The sequence below is a fragment of the Lepus europaeus genome, chromosome 22 (genome assembly GCF_033115175.1).
Source record: "Lepus europaeus isolate LE1 chromosome 22, mLepTim1.pri, whole genome shotgun sequence".
NCBI lineage: Eukaryota > Metazoa > Chordata > Mammalia > Lagomorpha > Leporidae > Lepus > Lepus europaeus.
This window is the reverse complement of record NC_084848.1, coordinates 21,882,740-21,901,380: the sequence shown is the minus strand read 5'-3', so window position 1 is coordinate 21,901,380 and position 18,641 is coordinate 21,882,740. Positions and strand designations below refer to the sequence as shown.

Genomic DNA, 18,641 nt, shown 5'->3' with positions numbered 1-18,641 from the left:
GTAATGACATTAAACAGTAATATATACACAGTGTCAGGTACTATGAAGATTTACAGGAAATGGTGTGTCTATTCACTAGAATGTTCATTGTCATAGCTATGCAGTGAATCCAAGTCTATAAACTAGATTTCATTTTAGCTAGTTTAATAAAATTATTAGACCTTTTTTTAAAAAATTCAATGCTGTGAGTCACCTCACTGTGTCTTTGTTTGCTTTGTATAATTATTTTTAGTCATTATGTTAACTTGTAGCTTAAAAAATCAGTGTAATAGTCATGTATGACTTATTCTATTGATCACCCTATTTGGGTGTTTCTTTGTCACTCATAATTGTTTACCCAACAAGACTGCAAATCTTTGAATATTAAACCAGATTTCTTCAATGACAGAATAAAGAAATAAGAGACTTTATTCACCTTATCCAGGATTTTCAGCTAGGCAGTGGAAGAGATAACCATACTGAAATGTTACTTGCCAATGGCTGTATAGAAAGAAGTTTTGTTACCCGTTTTTCTCTCCTCAATTGCTCAAGGGAGCCTGTTACGAAGCCTGGTTCATTCAGACCAGGTAAGGCTAAGAGGGAAAATGTATGGGAAATAATATTATTTCCTCCACCCAACCCACTAGGCCGGCAGTTAACCATCTTCAACACCCAGGCGCAAATAGCCATTGGTGGAAAGGACAAAGGACGACTCTTCCAAGGCCAACTCTCTGGGCTCTATTATGATGGTTTGAAAGTACTGAACATGGCAGCAGAGAACAACCCCAATATTAAAATCAATGGAAGTGTCCGGCTGGTAGGAGAAGTCCCATCAATCTTGGGAACAACACAGACAACCTCCATGCCACCAGAAATGTCTACCACTGTCATGGAAACCACCACTACAATGGCTACTACTACAACCCGCAAGAATCGCTCCACAGCCAGCATTCAGGTAAGCCCTTTGCTGAGTATTAGCTGCTTCTTCATCTTTGTCTTTGAAACATTGATGTTGCAGCCAGTGATGTATGTGGTTAAAGAGTTTGAATCATTGGTTTGTAGGATGCTCATAGTAATAAGACCCAGAGGTACAGAAAGATTAAGTCATTGCTGAAGAAGTTGGCAAAGTCTTGTGACATCCGTGAGTTGTTACTGCTATGGTATTTATCACTGAAATGATAACGCTGTTAGAATGAGCAATGGGCTACATTTTCACCATGAAATACTCCCTCTTCTTGTTTGAGTATCTTTTCAAAGAGCAGAAAGGGAAAAGGGTAGAAAGGCAAATTTGATACAAACAAGGTTATATTCTACTTCAATTCTATTCAGATCCTGCAGATGGCTTTGCTAGAACATGAATTGTTCATTATTGAAGCCCCTGGATACCATTAATTCAAGGGCAATTGAAGCTAGAGGTCCGACTAATCCTTTTAAAATGTGGTCTTTGTGTTTACTATTAAGTCTTGATTAATCACTTGTCATTTTTTGGCCCATTTTGTTTCCTTTATATTTGACCAAGATACTAATTACATTAGAAAATTTGAAGGTTTGAATTTAGCTAGGCAGGAAGTCCTTAGTTTCGTGGTAAGGTTGCTGTTTCTCCACTTGAAAGTAATTATATCCAAGCTAAGGCTTAATACTTTGCTGACTCCCTTGGCATTTCATAAATCTAGTTAGTAGGGGGTAAGAGGTTAATCGAGTTATTAGACTTAAATGCTCTGGCATAAAATAAGACATTCCAATTGCTTGTGGGGAAATTACCCCTAGCCTAGTTACTGCTTGTGGAAAATTGTGTAGATCAGTACTTGTACTTCTGCTTCTAAGTTTTAAGGTATTATCCATAATTGAATCTTTTAACATCACCATTGTATTGTTGCATTGCCTCCAATGGACATTGCAAACTTAAAGTCAATAATCAATTAAACCATCTATGTGTTCCCATCTTTCTGAATTAAGTTTATGTGAGCTAGGTGGAGGCAAATGTGTTGTCTTTTTTTTTCTTTTCTTTCATCAGAAATATGCAGACAGTTCCCTATATGACTTCATAGAACATTTTGAAACTATATGTGCTAATGATGTATCAGCTCAATTTTATGTGTTTTCAAAACTAAGAACCTGACTGGCATAGCAGTTTTAGAATTGCTTGTACTGTTCCATGCATTCCTATGCACATGTTCAAAAGGGGGAAAAATAGCTCTTCTCTACTGGCATTAAAGCAATAACTCCTGACACCTCACTCTACTCACTGAAAAGAAGATAAAAGGCAATATATATTTCCATTATGACTCTCTGTAGCTCAGGAGCAGATCTGTTGATTGTTGGTGAAAGGATAGTTCTGTTTGCACAGGTCTTGGCAGACTTGTTTTGTTTCTGTCAGAATATATTCTGCTAACTCTGTGGGAAGCAGAGGAGCAAATGGCTTCTTTTTTCATCAGAATGGCTGATTCTGTAGTCCCTTTGAAGGCCAAATTTTTAGTAACGGATGGAGCATTTAATGGTGCACAGGGATTTGGGGACTAAACCATGGTAGTTGTCTGGTTGTGGCTTTGCCTACTGCAGCAGATACATACGTGGAAGCAAATTGGTGAGTTCCTAAATTCTTTCTATGGATTAAGGGAACTTCCAAAGAGTTCATGTCAAGTTGCAGAAGTCTTGCTAGCTATTTGACTCTGAATGTCAGAGTCACTCTAGAGGCGGTAGCTATCCAGGAATGCCCTCTGCAACAGTCTCCCTCTGATCTGTGTTGCCTTTGCTTGGAGACCATTAATAATTAGGTTATACGTCTATGCACTTCCTCTTCTATCTACTGAGGCTATACAAATGGCATAGAAATCTGTGGACACTCTTTTGCTAAAGGGGGTATAAATACATACTCTTGATGGAAAGCCACCAGCTAGCAGAATTGATCAAATGAAGATGAAAGACTAAAAAATGTGCTGCATTCTGTATAAAAAGTAACTAGAAGCAATTTCTTACTCTAATGGCTTTGCACTTCTTTTATTTGAAAGAGAAATGAAGACAGACAGACAAACAGGTATCTTCCATCCTCTCGTTCACTTCCCAAATGCTCAGAAGAGCCAGGGCTGGGCCAGACCAAAGCCAGGCACTGAGACCTCAGTCCTGGTTTCCCACAAGGATAGCAGGGACTGAACTGCTTCAGCCATCACTGGCTGCCTGCCAGAGTGCACACCAGCAGGAAGGTGGAATCGGGAGTGGATCCAGGACTAAACACAGGCACTGTGATATGGGAGGCAGGTGTTTCAAGTACCAGTTTGGGGACTTTTTGTTTCTTATCTTTCCAGCTGGCTGTCAGAACTCTGTCCTGAACTTGGTAAAATCTCATTTCCCAGCTTACTCTGGTTTCATTTGAGGACAATGTTAAACCTATGTTAGGTCTGGTGACCCACCACCTCCTTGTATTCTAACCAAGGTTTAGAATAATTCCCAGACCTGGTGACTTCATGTGAAAAAGGGGCAGTTTTAGAAGCATAAATAAGTCTGTGAAATCCAGCTGACATTCTTGGATGGCAACGGCTTGTTAACGCTCTGATCTCAAGGAGATACTTCAGAAAGGACAGGAAAAAATAGGAGAGATTGAATTTCTTTCTTTCTTTCTTTCTTTCTTTCTTTCTTTCTTTCTTTCTTTCTTTCTTTCTTTCTTTCTTTCTTTTTTTCTTGAGGATTTATTTGTTTGAAAAATAGAGAGATACTTTCCATCTGCTGGCTCACTCCCCAAATGGCCAAAACATTCAGGGCTGGGCCACATCAAGGCCAGGAGCCAGGAGATTCCTCTGGGTCTCCCCATGTGAGTGCAGGGGCCCAATCACTTGGGCCATCCTCTGTTGCTTTTCCAGGTACGTTAGCAGGGAGCTGGATTGGAAGTGGGATATCAGGGACTCGAACCAGCACCCGTATGGGATGCCAACACTGTGGACTGAGGCTTATAGTTAAGGCATTTTCCAAATGATACTCTCTTCTGTCTTCCGTTAATTTAATAACATTGTTAAACCACAGTTGGCCTAAAGCAAGACTCTTCTAGGAGAAAGAAAACACATGGGTTCAAATGTCTAAGAAGGATGGTCATTCAAAAATCTACTGGTTCATTCTTAAGGCATAATCTAGGAAGGCATCATTTGAGGAGTTAATTTCCGATGGACCTTGGCGGATGTTGATTTCAGATCAAAGGAGAGCTGAAGTGCTTTCACGGCTGCTTTTAACTGTATGTGAATGTGCACAAATAGATTTTGAGTAGTTCTCCAGTGCCCTAGTCTCCTAGAAGTAATTGATGCTTTGATCTTTCTGTTATAGCAGTTTCCTACAGATAGGATTGTAGAACTCCTTGTGAATGACATGTACTATATTAAATTACTCAGAAGCACAATGCCCAAGCTACAGGTCTTGATCCTGTATTAAGAAGGATGCCCCATCCCCTGAACAACAACAAAAAATGTTAAGATGTGTGTTGAGAAAAAAGGTGGGTGAGAGACAATTCCCAGATAAAGGTCTGGCACTTAGTTTGTGTTCAATAAACATTTATTGGATGGATGAATAAAAAATAAGAAATTTTATTACTTACCTTGTAGTCACTTAACAGGAAGTGGTATAGCTTGGGGAAGGCTTTCCCTCAGGATGATCCAGGTGCTTTGGTTATTTTTTCTGGTGATAAGAGTATAACAGAGTGATTTAACTTATGTACTTGGATCCATACTTCCTGGGTTTGAAGTCTAGTTAATAATTGTAATAGCTAAGAAACTCTGGACAAGTCATGTAGGTTCCTGATAACTATTGGTATGAAATAAACTTTCCCATAAGTTGGAGATAAATTATAACAACTATGTCACTAGAATTTAAAATGCTGTGAGTCAGACATTTGCCCAGGTTTAGTGAGACAATTCCTCTGCCACCATGGAATTGTATCAGGTTAAAAAGTGGCTACTTTAGGGCCGGCGCCGTGGCTCACTGGGCTAATCCTCCACCTGCAGCGCCGGCACCCCAGGTTCCAGTCCCATTTGGGGTGCCAGATTCTGTCCTGGTTGCTCCTCTTCTGGTCCAGCTCTCTGCTGTGGCCCAAGAAGGCAGTGGAGGATGGCCCAGGTCCTTGGGTCCTGCACCAACATGGGAGACCAGGAGGAACCACCTGTCTCCTGGCTTTGGATTGGCGCAGTGCGCCAGCTGCAACACGCCGGCCGTAGTGGCCACTTGAGGGGTGAACCAACGGAAAAAGGAAGACCTTTCTCTCTCTCTCTCTCTCTCTCTCTCTATCTCTCTATCTCTATCTCTCTCTCTAACTCTGCCTGTCAAGTGGCTACTTTAGTCAGAAGGATCTGGCTTCACACACACACCCTGTTGCTTGGTGAATTAACTAGAACGACTTACTCACTTGGTTCTTTCTTCCTCTCCATGTAATCTCTCCAGCAGAGTAGTTGGGCTCCTTTCGTTGAGACTCCAGGCTCCTGGAGAATATTTCAAGGGACAGAAAGTACAAGAGTGCTAGTTTTTTGTGGGCCTGGAGACATACAATATCACTTCTACCAAAATCTATTGGTCTGAGAAGTCAAAGAGCTTTCCCAATCAGGGGAGGAAACATAAACTTTGTGTCTCATTAGGAGGAAATTTAAGTATTTGCAAGTAACTTAAGTCTACCATGTTGGGAAAAAAAGGGGGGGGGGGTGAAGGGTATGCCAACTGCCTATCGTACATAATTGTTAGAAAGATAACACAGTAAGTGTAAGTAAAATACTTAAAACAAATACACTGGATAGAGGGAAATTTTCTAGATTTTAACCCTTATTTTATCACATCGCAAATATTTAGTGTCTTAAGCAAGGGTCTATCTCAGAAAATGAGGCTGCTTCCATTGACAGTAGTAGTTTTAGTTCAGAGTGGATGGGGCTAGGAGGTTTTGAGGGAACAGGGATTTGAAGTAGGGCCATGGTAGGATTTAGAAGCTGAATTTTGTCGTGGTAAATCAAAAATGTCCGTGACCTCAGCAGTAGACTTCCCTGAGACCTCATTATCCATCTTGTTTGGTCTTGCATGTTTAAACCAACTTGAGTTCTATAGGCCTTGGAAAACATGCTGCTATGAAACCCATCTATCCATATGTATTTTGGGAGTTAACTAGGAGGAAAGGAATTCAGGTTCCTTGCTCCCATAGAGCTTAAATTCTAAAAAGAGTGCAAGATGGTTTGACAGTAACTGTCCGTATGAGATAGAGACTTAAGAATGGCTGTGTGTATTAAGGGCAAGGAGTAGCTTCATTGTATTTCATGCTTCAGATGAATATAATACTGGGCCTTGAAGAATGAGTATAGTTGGGAAGCTTGTGAAAAGAACAAGTTGGCTGAATGTCAGAAGCTAAGTTGTAAAAACTCAGAGATGATAGTTTCTTGGCAAGGAAAGTCAAGCCCAACTAGAATAGAGTGTATATGTATAATTGATGAGAGAGCAGGGATCCTGATTCTGCGATCATTGACCAGAAGCTCCCACAAATGGGAGAAGACCAAGAATGGTGAAAGGGATTGTGTTCTTGCTGGATCTACCTCCTAGAGATGCTCCAGCAGATGCACAGGCACTTCCTCTTCTGCTGACTCCAGTATTTATTGGTGGATAAATGTCATGACACTGACATGATAGCTCAGCTCCTAAAATGTAACAGTTCAGCTCAGCCTGCACTCAAATTCCTTGCCTCACTCAGGATAGAAGAAAAAACTGAGCAACATAAGTCTTACCACTAAGTTTCAGACACTACTACCGAAATGTTCCCACAAGAGAGGAATCAGCCAAGAGGAAAATAGTTCCAAGAATAATGTCCATTCTCCTAGCTTAGGCCTCCAGCCTATGTTATCAGCAAAGAAAGAGCTCGGTGTGTTCTGTGCAAATCACCATTTGGAATTGTTTATAAGCTATTAGCAGGATACTTACCATGACCCACTTTTTCTGTGCTGGGCTTTGGCAAAGTCACCTTGACATTGGCCTGTACTTCTTGGCACAAGAAAATTGCCAGAAAATCACAATGCTCAACCTAGATTGGAACTCTTAATAAACAGAGATGAAAGACTTAAGAGGTTTGAGAAATTTCATTCTTATCACAAACTTCACAAACTTGGCAGTCAGATGTAAACCATTTTCAAAAATTCCGGAAGGAAGCAACAATTTTCAGGCTTTATAACAGCACTTATATAGAAAGTCATCCTTTCAGCCTTTGAATTTTAGGCTGGGAACAGTAAGGAGCATACTTGGGCTTTGGTACCAATGATTGCAAAATAAAACAAAGCAAACACTTAGGAGCTCTCTGTTGTGGGTAGAGATCCAGTATGTTTATGTGCCTTGAAACATAAGAAATTCTGTTGTAATCCAGGTTCCTTTGAAAACTTAGCTGTATCTCTGAGCCTCAGTTTCATTATCTGTAAAAGTAGCCTAATCATACCTTTTGTCATAGGCTTCTTGCAAGTATATAAGTAAGACCACATGTGGAAAGTACCCTGCAAGTTGTCACTAAAACTGTTGGCAGTAGGTAACTACTTGAACCTTAAATAATGTCTCTGAACTCACAGTTCTTCATGGAGTGTAGCCTTTGCATACAGTTGAATAATCACAAGAACAATACTGTTGTCTATCCCCACACAAATCTACAGTGATCCAGGATCTCTTCTGAGGGTCCCAACCGAATCAGAGCCTTGAACTCATCAATTAAAAGAGTCATCTCAGGGAGAGTCTTTGATATTCTGGAATGGGAATTGATTTGCTGAACAACAGCTTTCACCCATAGATTATTCTGTTAGGTTGAGGGGTATGAAATGGCCATTCTGTAGGTGACAGAGTCCAATTACAGCTATTTCATACAAGTCAAGGAAATACATGACATACAAATTTATAGCATGTTGTTATCAATGGAATTTAGAGGACAAGTCTGGAAAACCATATTTCCCCAAGGTTCTTTAGATAATATAACTGACTTGGATTGGGTTACAAGAGAGAGAGAACCTAAACCCAGTACTGTGCCATCATGGGAGGTAGATCATGCTCTGTTAACAGCAGTTAGGCTCTCCCAAGGAATTATCCCCTCTGGGCCCCTTCATCTTCTCCCTGCTGTCGCCAGCTTGATGGAAGTGAGACAAGGAATCCACACATTTCCACTCCCTTGCTTTTACCACTAGACAACAGAGCCTCTAGGGAAAGTTTATTTTTAGGATCCAGGCTCAACTAATATTGATTAACAGCCTTACATAATGTGTGGCTCCAGGGCTCGTTCCTTTCCTGCCAACCCTCATAACTGGGAAAGGTGATGAAGATTTGTCAGTCTAATTAGACTGCAGTTGCCAGCCAAGAAATATCTTGCGTCTTCTCTTTTGCCTCACACAGGTGCTTTCTTTTCTCCTCTCAGAATAATTTTGGGGAGAGGAAATTGGACTCTAATTTACTCGTTGTCTGCTAAGACTCTCTGGTGACATTTTCTCTGTGGAATTATGTTCTTCTAATGGAAGAAAAAAGAAAAGGGACCTGAATGGGATTTCTTCCCTCCTAAAGACATACGTGTCAATGATACCAAATAGGCCAGTGAAGAAATTGCAGTTGTCTTTTATCCCCTTTTGAATATCTCATTTTTAGTAGATCAGATTCTCCCCAAAGCCATGTACTGGCTTGTAAAGGGTCCTCTGAGAAGGTCCTGATGCCATCAGACCAGCTGTAAGCCTGCAAGTTTGCAGGAGAAGCTCTGGAGAGGTCCTTCTAATTTGGTTGTGATAGTCATAGCATGGGATTTCCCAGAGAACTGCTGACAAAGTGTGAGTATTATTTTCAGGCATCTGAATATCAGGGAAGAAAGTATGGTCAGATCTTGGCTACCTGCACGTAGCAGTATTTTAATTTTAATGCTAAATTCTTAAAATATAAAAATGTTTAAATATTTAAACTATTGTAATAAGCATTATGAACTTAAAAGTGGGATTGGGGACATTCCTTTGAATTGTGTACCTTAAATGAGTTCCACATTCTAGAATCCCAGGCCTGCTTAAAATGCACCAAGCATGCCATGCCTGTACATTCTTACCTGCAGTTGCCTTGACCAGAAACAAAAAATTCCCAGATATCTGCTAGCTCCCTCTGTCATGACATCCAGCTCTCTGATCACATAGCACCTACCAAAGAACTTGACCACCCTCTGCAAGACAGCACTAGCCATTCCCTTCTCCTGTTTGCTTCTGATAGCTGTTTTTTCACTACCTGATACTGTATCACATGCTTACTGGTTTACTGCCCCTATTTACTGATTTGTCAGTTCTAGAAGGCTCTTTGTATTAGTTACTATAGTAATTGCAGTGCTTGTTAAGGTGCTAAGTACAGAATACCACTGAGTCAATATTGATGAAAAGATAGGAGTAGTCAAAAATTCACCAGTACATGTTCAGGCAGTGTATTTAGAGTATTCACTAGCTGAATCTGGCTTCCAAGCCCCTGGCTGCCTAGAGAGTGACTCCATGGTGAGCCTCGCCAGTGAAGACGGTCTTCACTTGCCTTGCTACTCTTGATTCGTTGTCTTAAGAAGGCAGAATCCCAAAGCCATCACCTTGCCTCTCTGAGCAAGGTTGTTCTTGTTGGCTTCTGGTCTTAATTTATCTTTGCCTTGTACTTTTTTGTCAAGTCTTAATTTTAGCCATGACTAGTTGAAGAATTAACACTTTGGGATATGTGACATCACCCACTTTTTTTCTATGATCTTTTTTCTTATTTCTTTCCCAGATAACTTAATTCTTAATATTCCTAAAATGTTCTTCAAATATGGTCAAATAATAATTTGCAAATAAAAATTGCATTGCATGGATTCTATTCATTGATACGAATGGTAAATTAACTTAAGGTGCTTTTTCCTAGTTCTGTGTGTGTTTAGGTTGGTAGGAGTGCCCTGTGTGATGATAGGTTGCTTTTGCAGGTCTTGGCATACATACAAGCTGAAACTGATTTCTAAGCCCCCTATTTGCCAAAGCCCATTCTCTTATTTTCTGCAATGGCTTAGCATATTTTGTGAACACCATTCATTCATGGTTATTACCCCATGATTCAACTGTCTGCGTAGTTGCCTATTTTCTTCATGGTCTTTTGAAAGGACGTAGATGGAGAATACTCTTAGAAACCATTAGTTTGAGATCAGGAATGATACTTCAGTTCATCACTCAAGTGGTGAGTTCATTACTCCAAAGTGCTTGTTGCAGCAAACAAAATTACATTAAATATAACCGTAGCAAATGCTTATCTGCAAAGGGAAAAGGCAGAGAGGGCCAATAGTCTTCATGTTCAAGTTAGAAAAAGCTATGAGGGAGCAACTGGAATGAAGGAAAGTATATTGAAACAGGCATTGGGAGGCATAGCTCGTGGGTAGATAATTATTTAGTTAATACCATGGCTCATACTGACTATGATTGCCCAGCTGTGAGATTTTTGATTAAAAAACTTTTTGGAGTTTAGTTTCTTTATCCAAAATGTGAAAATTATTACATCAAATTCAAGGATAGGATTAAATAGTACAAGTTAAGGGCTTAAAATAATGGGAAAGCCTATTCTTTATACCTTTTTTCATCTGTATTTATTAGACACACACACACACAGAGAGAGAGAGAGAGAATGAGACAGTGAGCTTCTATCAGTGTTAGTTCATTCCCTAAAGGCTCATAATGGCTAAAAGATGGGAGCAGGTATCTCTCACAAGAGTGACAGTAAACCAATGATGTGAGTGACCACTGCTGTCTCCTAGGGTCCACAGTAGCAGAAAGCTGGAGTCAGGGACCAGAGCCAGGGATCAGACCCAGGCATTCAGATATGGGTTACAGGTACCTTAACCAGCAGCTCAAACTGCTAGGCTAAATGCCTGCCCCTATGTTTATCGTAAGTGGCATTATAATCCAGTTCTCAGTGGCCAAACTGGCTTTTCATCCAAGTTTGATTTGTTATTCTCTTGACAATTAGCCATAAGTCCTCTCTCATGGCAGTTATCTCCCTTGAGTCTGTGCTCTTTCCTCATCAAAGTATAAAAATAATTCTTTATTTCTTATATGTATAAATATGATATATGTATAAATATGTATGATTCATCATGGTACTATGTACACGTAGGGACAGTTCAACAGATGGATAAATGAACTATAAGGAGAAAGAAGAACAGGAAGTTGAAGAGAGGGGAAGAGAGAAGATAGAAACTGAAATGCTCAGCAATTGTTGGTCTAAGAATTGTGTGACCATTTCATGGACTGAAGGACTTCAGTTGAGAGAGATGGATAGAATTATTTGATTTAATTGAATGGCAATGTAGTGATTTTTCTCCTCTTTATTGAAAACTGTAAGAAGGGGATCCATAATTTCTTTTGCATAAAAAACCTGCTTTGATAAATGTCTCTTGATTCACTAAAAAAGATTCTAGTTAAAACTGAGATCCGATATTGGATCTGTTTTTTTCTGAAAATACTTCCCTTTTTTTGTATTTGTGTATGACGGGGAAATGACTGGAAGCAGCGAACATCACTAACGAGCCCTCAAGATGGGTATTTGACAAGGCAGCAGGGAGGATGCTACGTGCTTTTATACCTTTCTGGTGCATATTAGGATGATTGTAAAAATGAGAAACACATTGAGGCTATCATGAGAGCCTTGCCTTTTGAAACCTTCTAATTAATGACTTGGGGTTCTTCTTGAGAGTTAGTTCTTCAGGTTAAGTGGAGAATATAACAGTCTTCTGGATTTCTCATCATCCAGGGAAGAAATGGCTGTGGAAATGAATGCATACTATGTCTGTGGTTACTTGATTGACTTGTGTGTATAATGCAACCTCTTCTGTCTCTCTCTCTATAAGAACATATGTGCCAGTGTGTGTGTGCTTCAGTGCATGTATGATGGAGATACATAGAGAGTGGGTACTTGTGTGCGTGCTGCATAGTCCTATGGCAGAGGGATACCAAGGAGCGAGAATTTAACTTGTCAGAATCTCTATCCGCCTTTCTGAGAGCTGACCTCCAATGAAAGCAGAAGGATGTGAATGATTTTAATCCGCAGTAACAATGGGGAACCAGTCCTGACCATCTTGAGCAGTGTAAATATATAAAACGACAGATTTTTCTGCTCTGCCTGACCACTGCCTCCTCCCAGATACTGAGAGGGGCACATATTCCTGGACCCACAACTCATCCTGTAATGCACAATGAGATTTCACTCGGCCTTTATCTTGGAGCGGCTGTTCTCATGATTTATGCTCCACTGGCTGGGAAGCTGTTCTGCTGAGGAAAGACAAGGAGAGGAGGAGACACATGTACTCTCTCTGTCTCTGAGGCCATTTCTCGTTATTATTATTATTATCATTATTAGTTCTTCACTATCCTATCTATATTCTTAGAGAATGTGTGATCTATCTATCGGGGAGTGGGAGAAGATGAGGTGGCACTTAAAAAGGAACCAGGACAAAGAGGGAAATAGGTAGTTTCTCCCAAAGGGAACTGGCCTGGATGGGGTTTCTTTTGTTGTTGTCCTTACCCTTTATATTGGACTTGTTTGCTTGAGTTATGTATGCGTTTTAAAGTCAAATAGAGTAGCTGCCTGTATCTGTGTCTTCTGTGCCCCCCCCCCACCATCACCAAGGCATTTATTTTGCATGTATTCTTTTTTCTTTGTTGGGTCTCTGTCTGCAAGAATCAACTCATGCAAATGTTACCCCTGACCATGTATGTAAAAGATAGGACAGAATAAGTTCATTGCTTTGTTAACTCCCTTAATGGAATTAACTCCCTATCCTGGTTGATTGCAAGGGCTGCTTTTTAAAATACATGTATATTTCTCTCTATGTGGTGCATAAACCCATAGTATTTGATTCCTGGTTCCTATTCAGAGGATGCCAAGTGACTTCTGATTGTCATTTAAGAGGACTGCATAACAGGGTCCAGTTGGGAAGAGGGGGGGCTATAAGAGCAGCAGCATCACAGCGTGTGGGTCTGTGGATAATGGCAAATTCTCTAGCCTGGACAGGGAATAGCATAATGGGATTTAGAAAATGCTGTACTCCCCAAGTCAATTGTATGAGGACATGAGATTTATAGCTGAGGCATCCACATGTGACTTCAGTTTTTGTTGGATTGTGGATTCAGTATTCAAAATTTATTGAGTGCCTCAGAGGGGTCAGGTGCTGCCCTAGGCACTTGGCAACATCGGTAAATGAACAGACAAAAACATTTCTTTCTTAATAGTGTGTACACCATATTTCACAAACACTGGGGCCTTTTTAAGTGCCAGTCTTTGGGTAAACGAAGTAGGAAAGATACTGTTGTGCCATAAGTGAATACATAGTCCAGTAATGCTTTTTTTTTAAGATTTATTAATTTAATTGAAAGTCAGAGTTACACAGAGAAAGAAGGAGAAGCAGAGAGAGAGAGAGAGAGAGAGAGAGAGAGAGAGAGAGAGAGAGAGAGGTCTTCCATCTGCTGGTTCACTCCCCAATTGGCCGCCACTGCCAGAACTGTGCTGATTCGAAGCCAGGAGCCAGAGACCTCCTCCACGTGGGTTCAGGAGCTCCAAGCCATCTTCTACTGCTTTCCCAGGCCACAGCAGAGAACTGGATCAGAAGTGGAGCAGCCAGGACTTGAACTGGTGCCCATATGGGATACCGGCACTGCAGGCGGCAGCTTTACCCACTGTGCCACAGTGCCAGCCCCCCAATAGTGTTTTTAAGTGATTTCTAAATATGAGTAAACATAGTGGTTGGGCTGCCTGCATCTTGTATTGGAGTGCCTAGGTTTGCATTTTTGTTCCACTCTGAATTCCAGCTTCCTGCTAATGTACACCCAGGAAGACAGAGGTGATAGTTCAAGTAACTGGATCCCTGCTGCCCCCTGGAGACCCACAGTGAATTTTCTAATCCCAGTCCCAGTCAGTGTAGGGATCTGCTGTTTCAGCTGGTGGGGGAGTGTTTGCTCTCTCTCTTTTTATTTTCCACTCAAAAGTGTTTTTGGAACATTAAACCTTTGACTATAATATAAATGTAAAATAGTTTTTCAAAAATTAAAAGAATGAAAGGGGGAGAAAGGGAAGTATCATATTCTTATACTTGTATCTATGAACTATGATAAATCTCTTTTCTTTATATTTAAAAAATGACAGTCTTAAAAGATAAAAATAAAACCACAAAATCTTCACTCGTAAGCCTGTTTTTTCCATTTTGTTACATTTTTGTTACATTTCCATTTTGTTAAAGTGTAGTCCACTGCTCTGCTGGTACAGTGGCAGTGGCAGCAGCCCTCTGTACCTGCACATTGTCATCTCTCTAAGAAAAAGGTCCCGAATTTCTATTTGAAGAAGACCAGTTTTGTATGTAATCAGTGCTTTTTTTTTTTTCTTGCTAACAAAGATGGCTACAGTAAGCCATGTTTCAACAAAGTAATTACTTTTGAAATGTACTTTGGTCTTGAGAATTCAATTTACATTTATTCGTTTATTGCAAGTGTTTTCTGATAGTGGTTTAAGATCAGCATCATGAAATGTTTATACTGAAGAATCTCAGAGATTGACCTTGACACAAATAGGGGAGCTTTATTCATAGGCCACCCATGTTTCACACCCTGGTGTCTTCACCCAAGACTGTATGTACATTTCGGGGCAAATTGCTTAACCACTTTGGCTTTTTTCTCATTTAAACAACAAATGAATTAATTTCATATTATGAATTAACTTTTATCCACTGAGTGAATGATGGTGCTCAGGGCCTATAAAGGACTGAGCCCTTTGTCTCAAGTTTGGGCAACTGGGAAGGCCACCTGGCTGGAAAGATTCTTGTAGGTTTTGGAGTTAGATGAGGTCTTTGTTGGAACTGCTTGGAAGTTCACCTCCTTCCCCTGTCTAGGGTGGCATTCTGTCCCCAAACTTCCCGCACACAAAACTGGATCTGAGTTGGTTTCCTGAAAACCCAACGTAGTATTGCGAAGCCTAAAAGTAAATAGCAAAAAGCCAAAAAATAATAGAATAAAAGTCTGTCTCTCCACATCCTATAATTTGCTCCACATTGACCACTCTCCCAGATGCTGTTTCAGACACTTGCTTCCATATTTCTAATAATGGACTTGACTTTCTCAGGGTCACATATTAACTAATGCTGACTTTGGTCAAAAAAGATCGAGTTTTCTCACCTCTTCTCTCCCTCTCTACCTCTCTCCCTCTCTCACATACACACACAATTCTTCAACCTCAATTTTCCCACAGAATTCTCTCACTGTTTGATTAAATCATGATTCAGAGTTTACATTGTGACTGCAAAATATCCTTTACTGAGAACATTGTCATATCATACTTGAACTGATTGATCTCACAAAACTCATTGGCTACATAGAATGTGCCATCTACCACTGCAGGAACTAAAGGTCCATCAGTTTAAAAAAATAAGAAATGCCTGCCCTGACACAGTGTTCTACTGTTAGCATTGTAATTCCTTTTCTTTTTTTTTTTTTCTGTAACTCATTATTAATGCCTCATTATCTCATTAGCTTATGTTTCTAGCCACTTACCGGTGTTACCGTTAACAAAGCTTTCAAAGACCTTTAGAAAAAACTCACAGGTAGTGTTGTCTATCATTTCCCTGTTTTTCTTGACGACCTCCCTGCTGGAGTTTTCTCTCCTCATCCATTCTGTGCTGGATGTTGTCTGCTCCACACCTATCACCCAGGCTTCCTGTTCGACTCACACCAGTGAATCCTGAGGTCTCACTTGTATTGATTTCCAAGTTTCATCTCTCTTAGTTGACTCCCTCATTGCAAAGGTGTACATCATTCTGTAGCCTCCACAGAAAGAATAGGTGAAAAGCAAAACCATTGAGACATCATCTGTCTGAGGAGTGCCTGATTTTATGTCCTCACCCTGGTGAACAGTTTGCCTTGGAGGGACTTAAAAGTTAGAAGCAGTCTTCCCTAATAAATGTGAGATTGAGCATTTGTCCAATGTCTTCAAGCATCCATAGTTGCAGTTGTTGACATATATTTGTTTTTATTTTGTCTGTCTCTCTCTCTCTGGAATCACTACTGTTTATCAATAGGTCTTAAATTAATACAACTCAAGTCTCTAGGACCAATATTGTTAGCCTATAAACCTCATGTTCTTATGTAGTTGTCATTGTCTGCCCATTAACTGCCCTGTGTTGCAATCCTGATTTCTATATATAATTTGTGCAGCTATTACTAAGCACTTGGACCACACACACACACACATACACACACAATGAAGATTTGTAACTCAGAAATGCCCAAGAGTTTTAAGTCCAATAATATCTTATGGTAGAACCCTGAGTTTTATGTAATGGTATCTAAATCTATGAGTCTTTTTCATAAAATATATTTATAATTAATTTTTTGAAGATCCCTTGTGTGTGTACATGTGTAATATTTACTACAAATTACCATCAGTGCACCGTTTCAGTAAGAAAACCTTGAAATGTGTTTTCATGTTTTTTATTTATTTATTTTTTGCAGTTGTACCACAATGTTCAATCCTTAGTCACCCCAGAGACTAAGTGAATTGAATAATACTCTCCAGTGCTTTGAGGTTTTGCATCCAGAAATGAGTATGAACTCACTACTTGCTTCACACCAGATGCCTTTATTTTCAGAGGGAGGGACAAGAATTAAAATTGTCACTTTAGAATTTTGATGCTATAGAATGTCAGGCATTGCATTTGCTTGTCACTGAGTTCCCTCACGCAGCGCTTGGTAATAAAGTGTGTTCTTTTGCCTCTAGGTTTTATTAGTCTATTTATTAACTTTGTATCGCATGCGCTAGTTGATCACGCTATAACAAAATAAATAGCTGCATGTGTTTTTCCCCTAAAGAGATAAAATACATTCCATGAAAAAAATCAGAATCAATATTGGATATATATTGTGATACATAGATAGGTATTAGAAACTGGATGTAATTAAGTAATTTCAGTATGAGCCAAAGATTATATCTACAACAGCACTTCAAAAGCTCTGTGCTATGGCATAGTAGGTTAAGCCTCTGCCTGTGGCACTAGCATCCCACATGGGAGCCAATTCAAGTCCAGGGTACTCCACTTCTGATCCAGCTCCCTATTGTGGCCTGGGAAAGCAGTGGAAAATGACCAAAGTACTTGGGTCCCTGTAGCCAGTGAGGGAGACCCAGAAGAAGCTCCTGGCTTTGGATCAACCCAGCTCTGGTCATTGCAGCCATCTGGGGAATGAACCAGCAGATGGAAAGGACTCTCTCTCTCTTTCTCTCTCTGTCTCTCTCTGTCTGTAACTCTGCCTCTCAAACAAAAAATAAATAAATCTAAAGTACTTCAAAAAGTTAATGGGTACTGGTATTAAAAGATAAATATGTTTTGGTGTAAAAGTTTGCAAATCCTTGCATTGTCACAAGGAACCTTCAAAAACTCCATGGCGAATGCACATTTGATTTTAGATGGATTTTTCCATCAGTGTTTTGAAGGCCATCATTTATGAAAACAGTATTAATGCATTTTGAAAATTTTTGCACCAAAATAAATATTTCTTTAATTTCATCTTCCCACAAGTTTTTTGAAGTATACTTATATTGGTTGAGATTTGAGAGGAGATTAATGTAAGCAAATCATGAATAAAAGGTCAACGGGGGAAGATGAACAGAGATGGTGAAGATGTTCCCAAGGCTGTTCTTATAGGGCATCATTTCTATCAACATTTCTAACAAGAAAACAAAGATTGCTGGAGATCCTGAAATAAACCAAAATATTTGAAGAAGATAAATAGCAAAATTTATTTCCAAGGCCACACAGACGTACCCAAAAACAACTATAAAATGTTCTTTTTGACTCCAGTAGCTAGAAGAAGATTGATGTTTTTGAATTTGTGGGATTTGTGGTGACTGTCTAGACAACTTCCTTTTGCTATATGGCAACAATTAAAGGGAACCAATATAAAGCAGTGTCAATCATGTCATCAATAAAAAGGAAACTAAGGTGGGTTTTTCCCTATCCCTCTCTATTTTCAGTGAGCTACATTCTTTTATTTTCCCTATCACCAGATTAGGTATTTTTCTGAGTTTTTCCTCTTTCCTCTGTTGTAAATATTTTGCCCATCTCAGGATCCTTTCTAAAGTCAGGAGCCAACTTCCTAAAAATATGCAATGAAAGATGATTATGTTAGAAAATACCAGAGATGGCTCTGTTGTGTCTGGAGCTGTTAAATGAAGTTGTATGCTAGAGAGTCTAGTCAATAAGGCAGAAGGAAGAATTTGACAATTGAATAAGACCTCAGAAAGATCTCCCAGCCTGACCCAAACTCCATGGTGAGAGAGAAACCCAAGCAGCAGATGGAAGACTTCTGTTCATTAAAGGACTCTAAAAATGTTGACAAATTTTTATTTTGGAATTTGTTTGAAATGCAGATGTGGCATTTGAAAACAAGATCTATTCAAAACCATTATATTTGGTAGCTAATGTGAACGAAAGGTGGTGGTAAGGAATCAGAAGGGGGAGATTATTTGGTCAATAAACACTTAATATGAGTGCCTTCCAGGCCCAAGGATCCAAATGTAAGTGTCGGGGGGAGGTGATAATTAAGAGAAATGTATGGTACCTGTCTACATGGAGCTTATATGAACGAAAGAAGGCATAATGCAAAGCAATTTCATAAATATTTAGTCATAAT

At 39.7% G+C, this 18,641-nt stretch overlaps 1 protein-coding gene across 9 annotated transcripts in view; it reads left to right on the top strand.

Annotated features, from left to right (window-relative positions):
• The window catches only part of NRXN3 (neurexin 3), a 1,693,693-nt gene that overhangs the window by 1,543,964 nt on the left and 131,088 nt on the right, over positions 1–18,641 (top strand). For all 9 annotated transcript variants that reach the window (XM_062181845.1, XM_062181844.1, XM_062181847.1 and 6 more), the window contains one exon: positions 627–934. In XM_062181845.1, the coding sequence (XP_062037829.1) occupies positions 627–934 (308 nt within the window). The remainder of the gene's footprint in view (positions 1–626; positions 935–18,641) is intronic.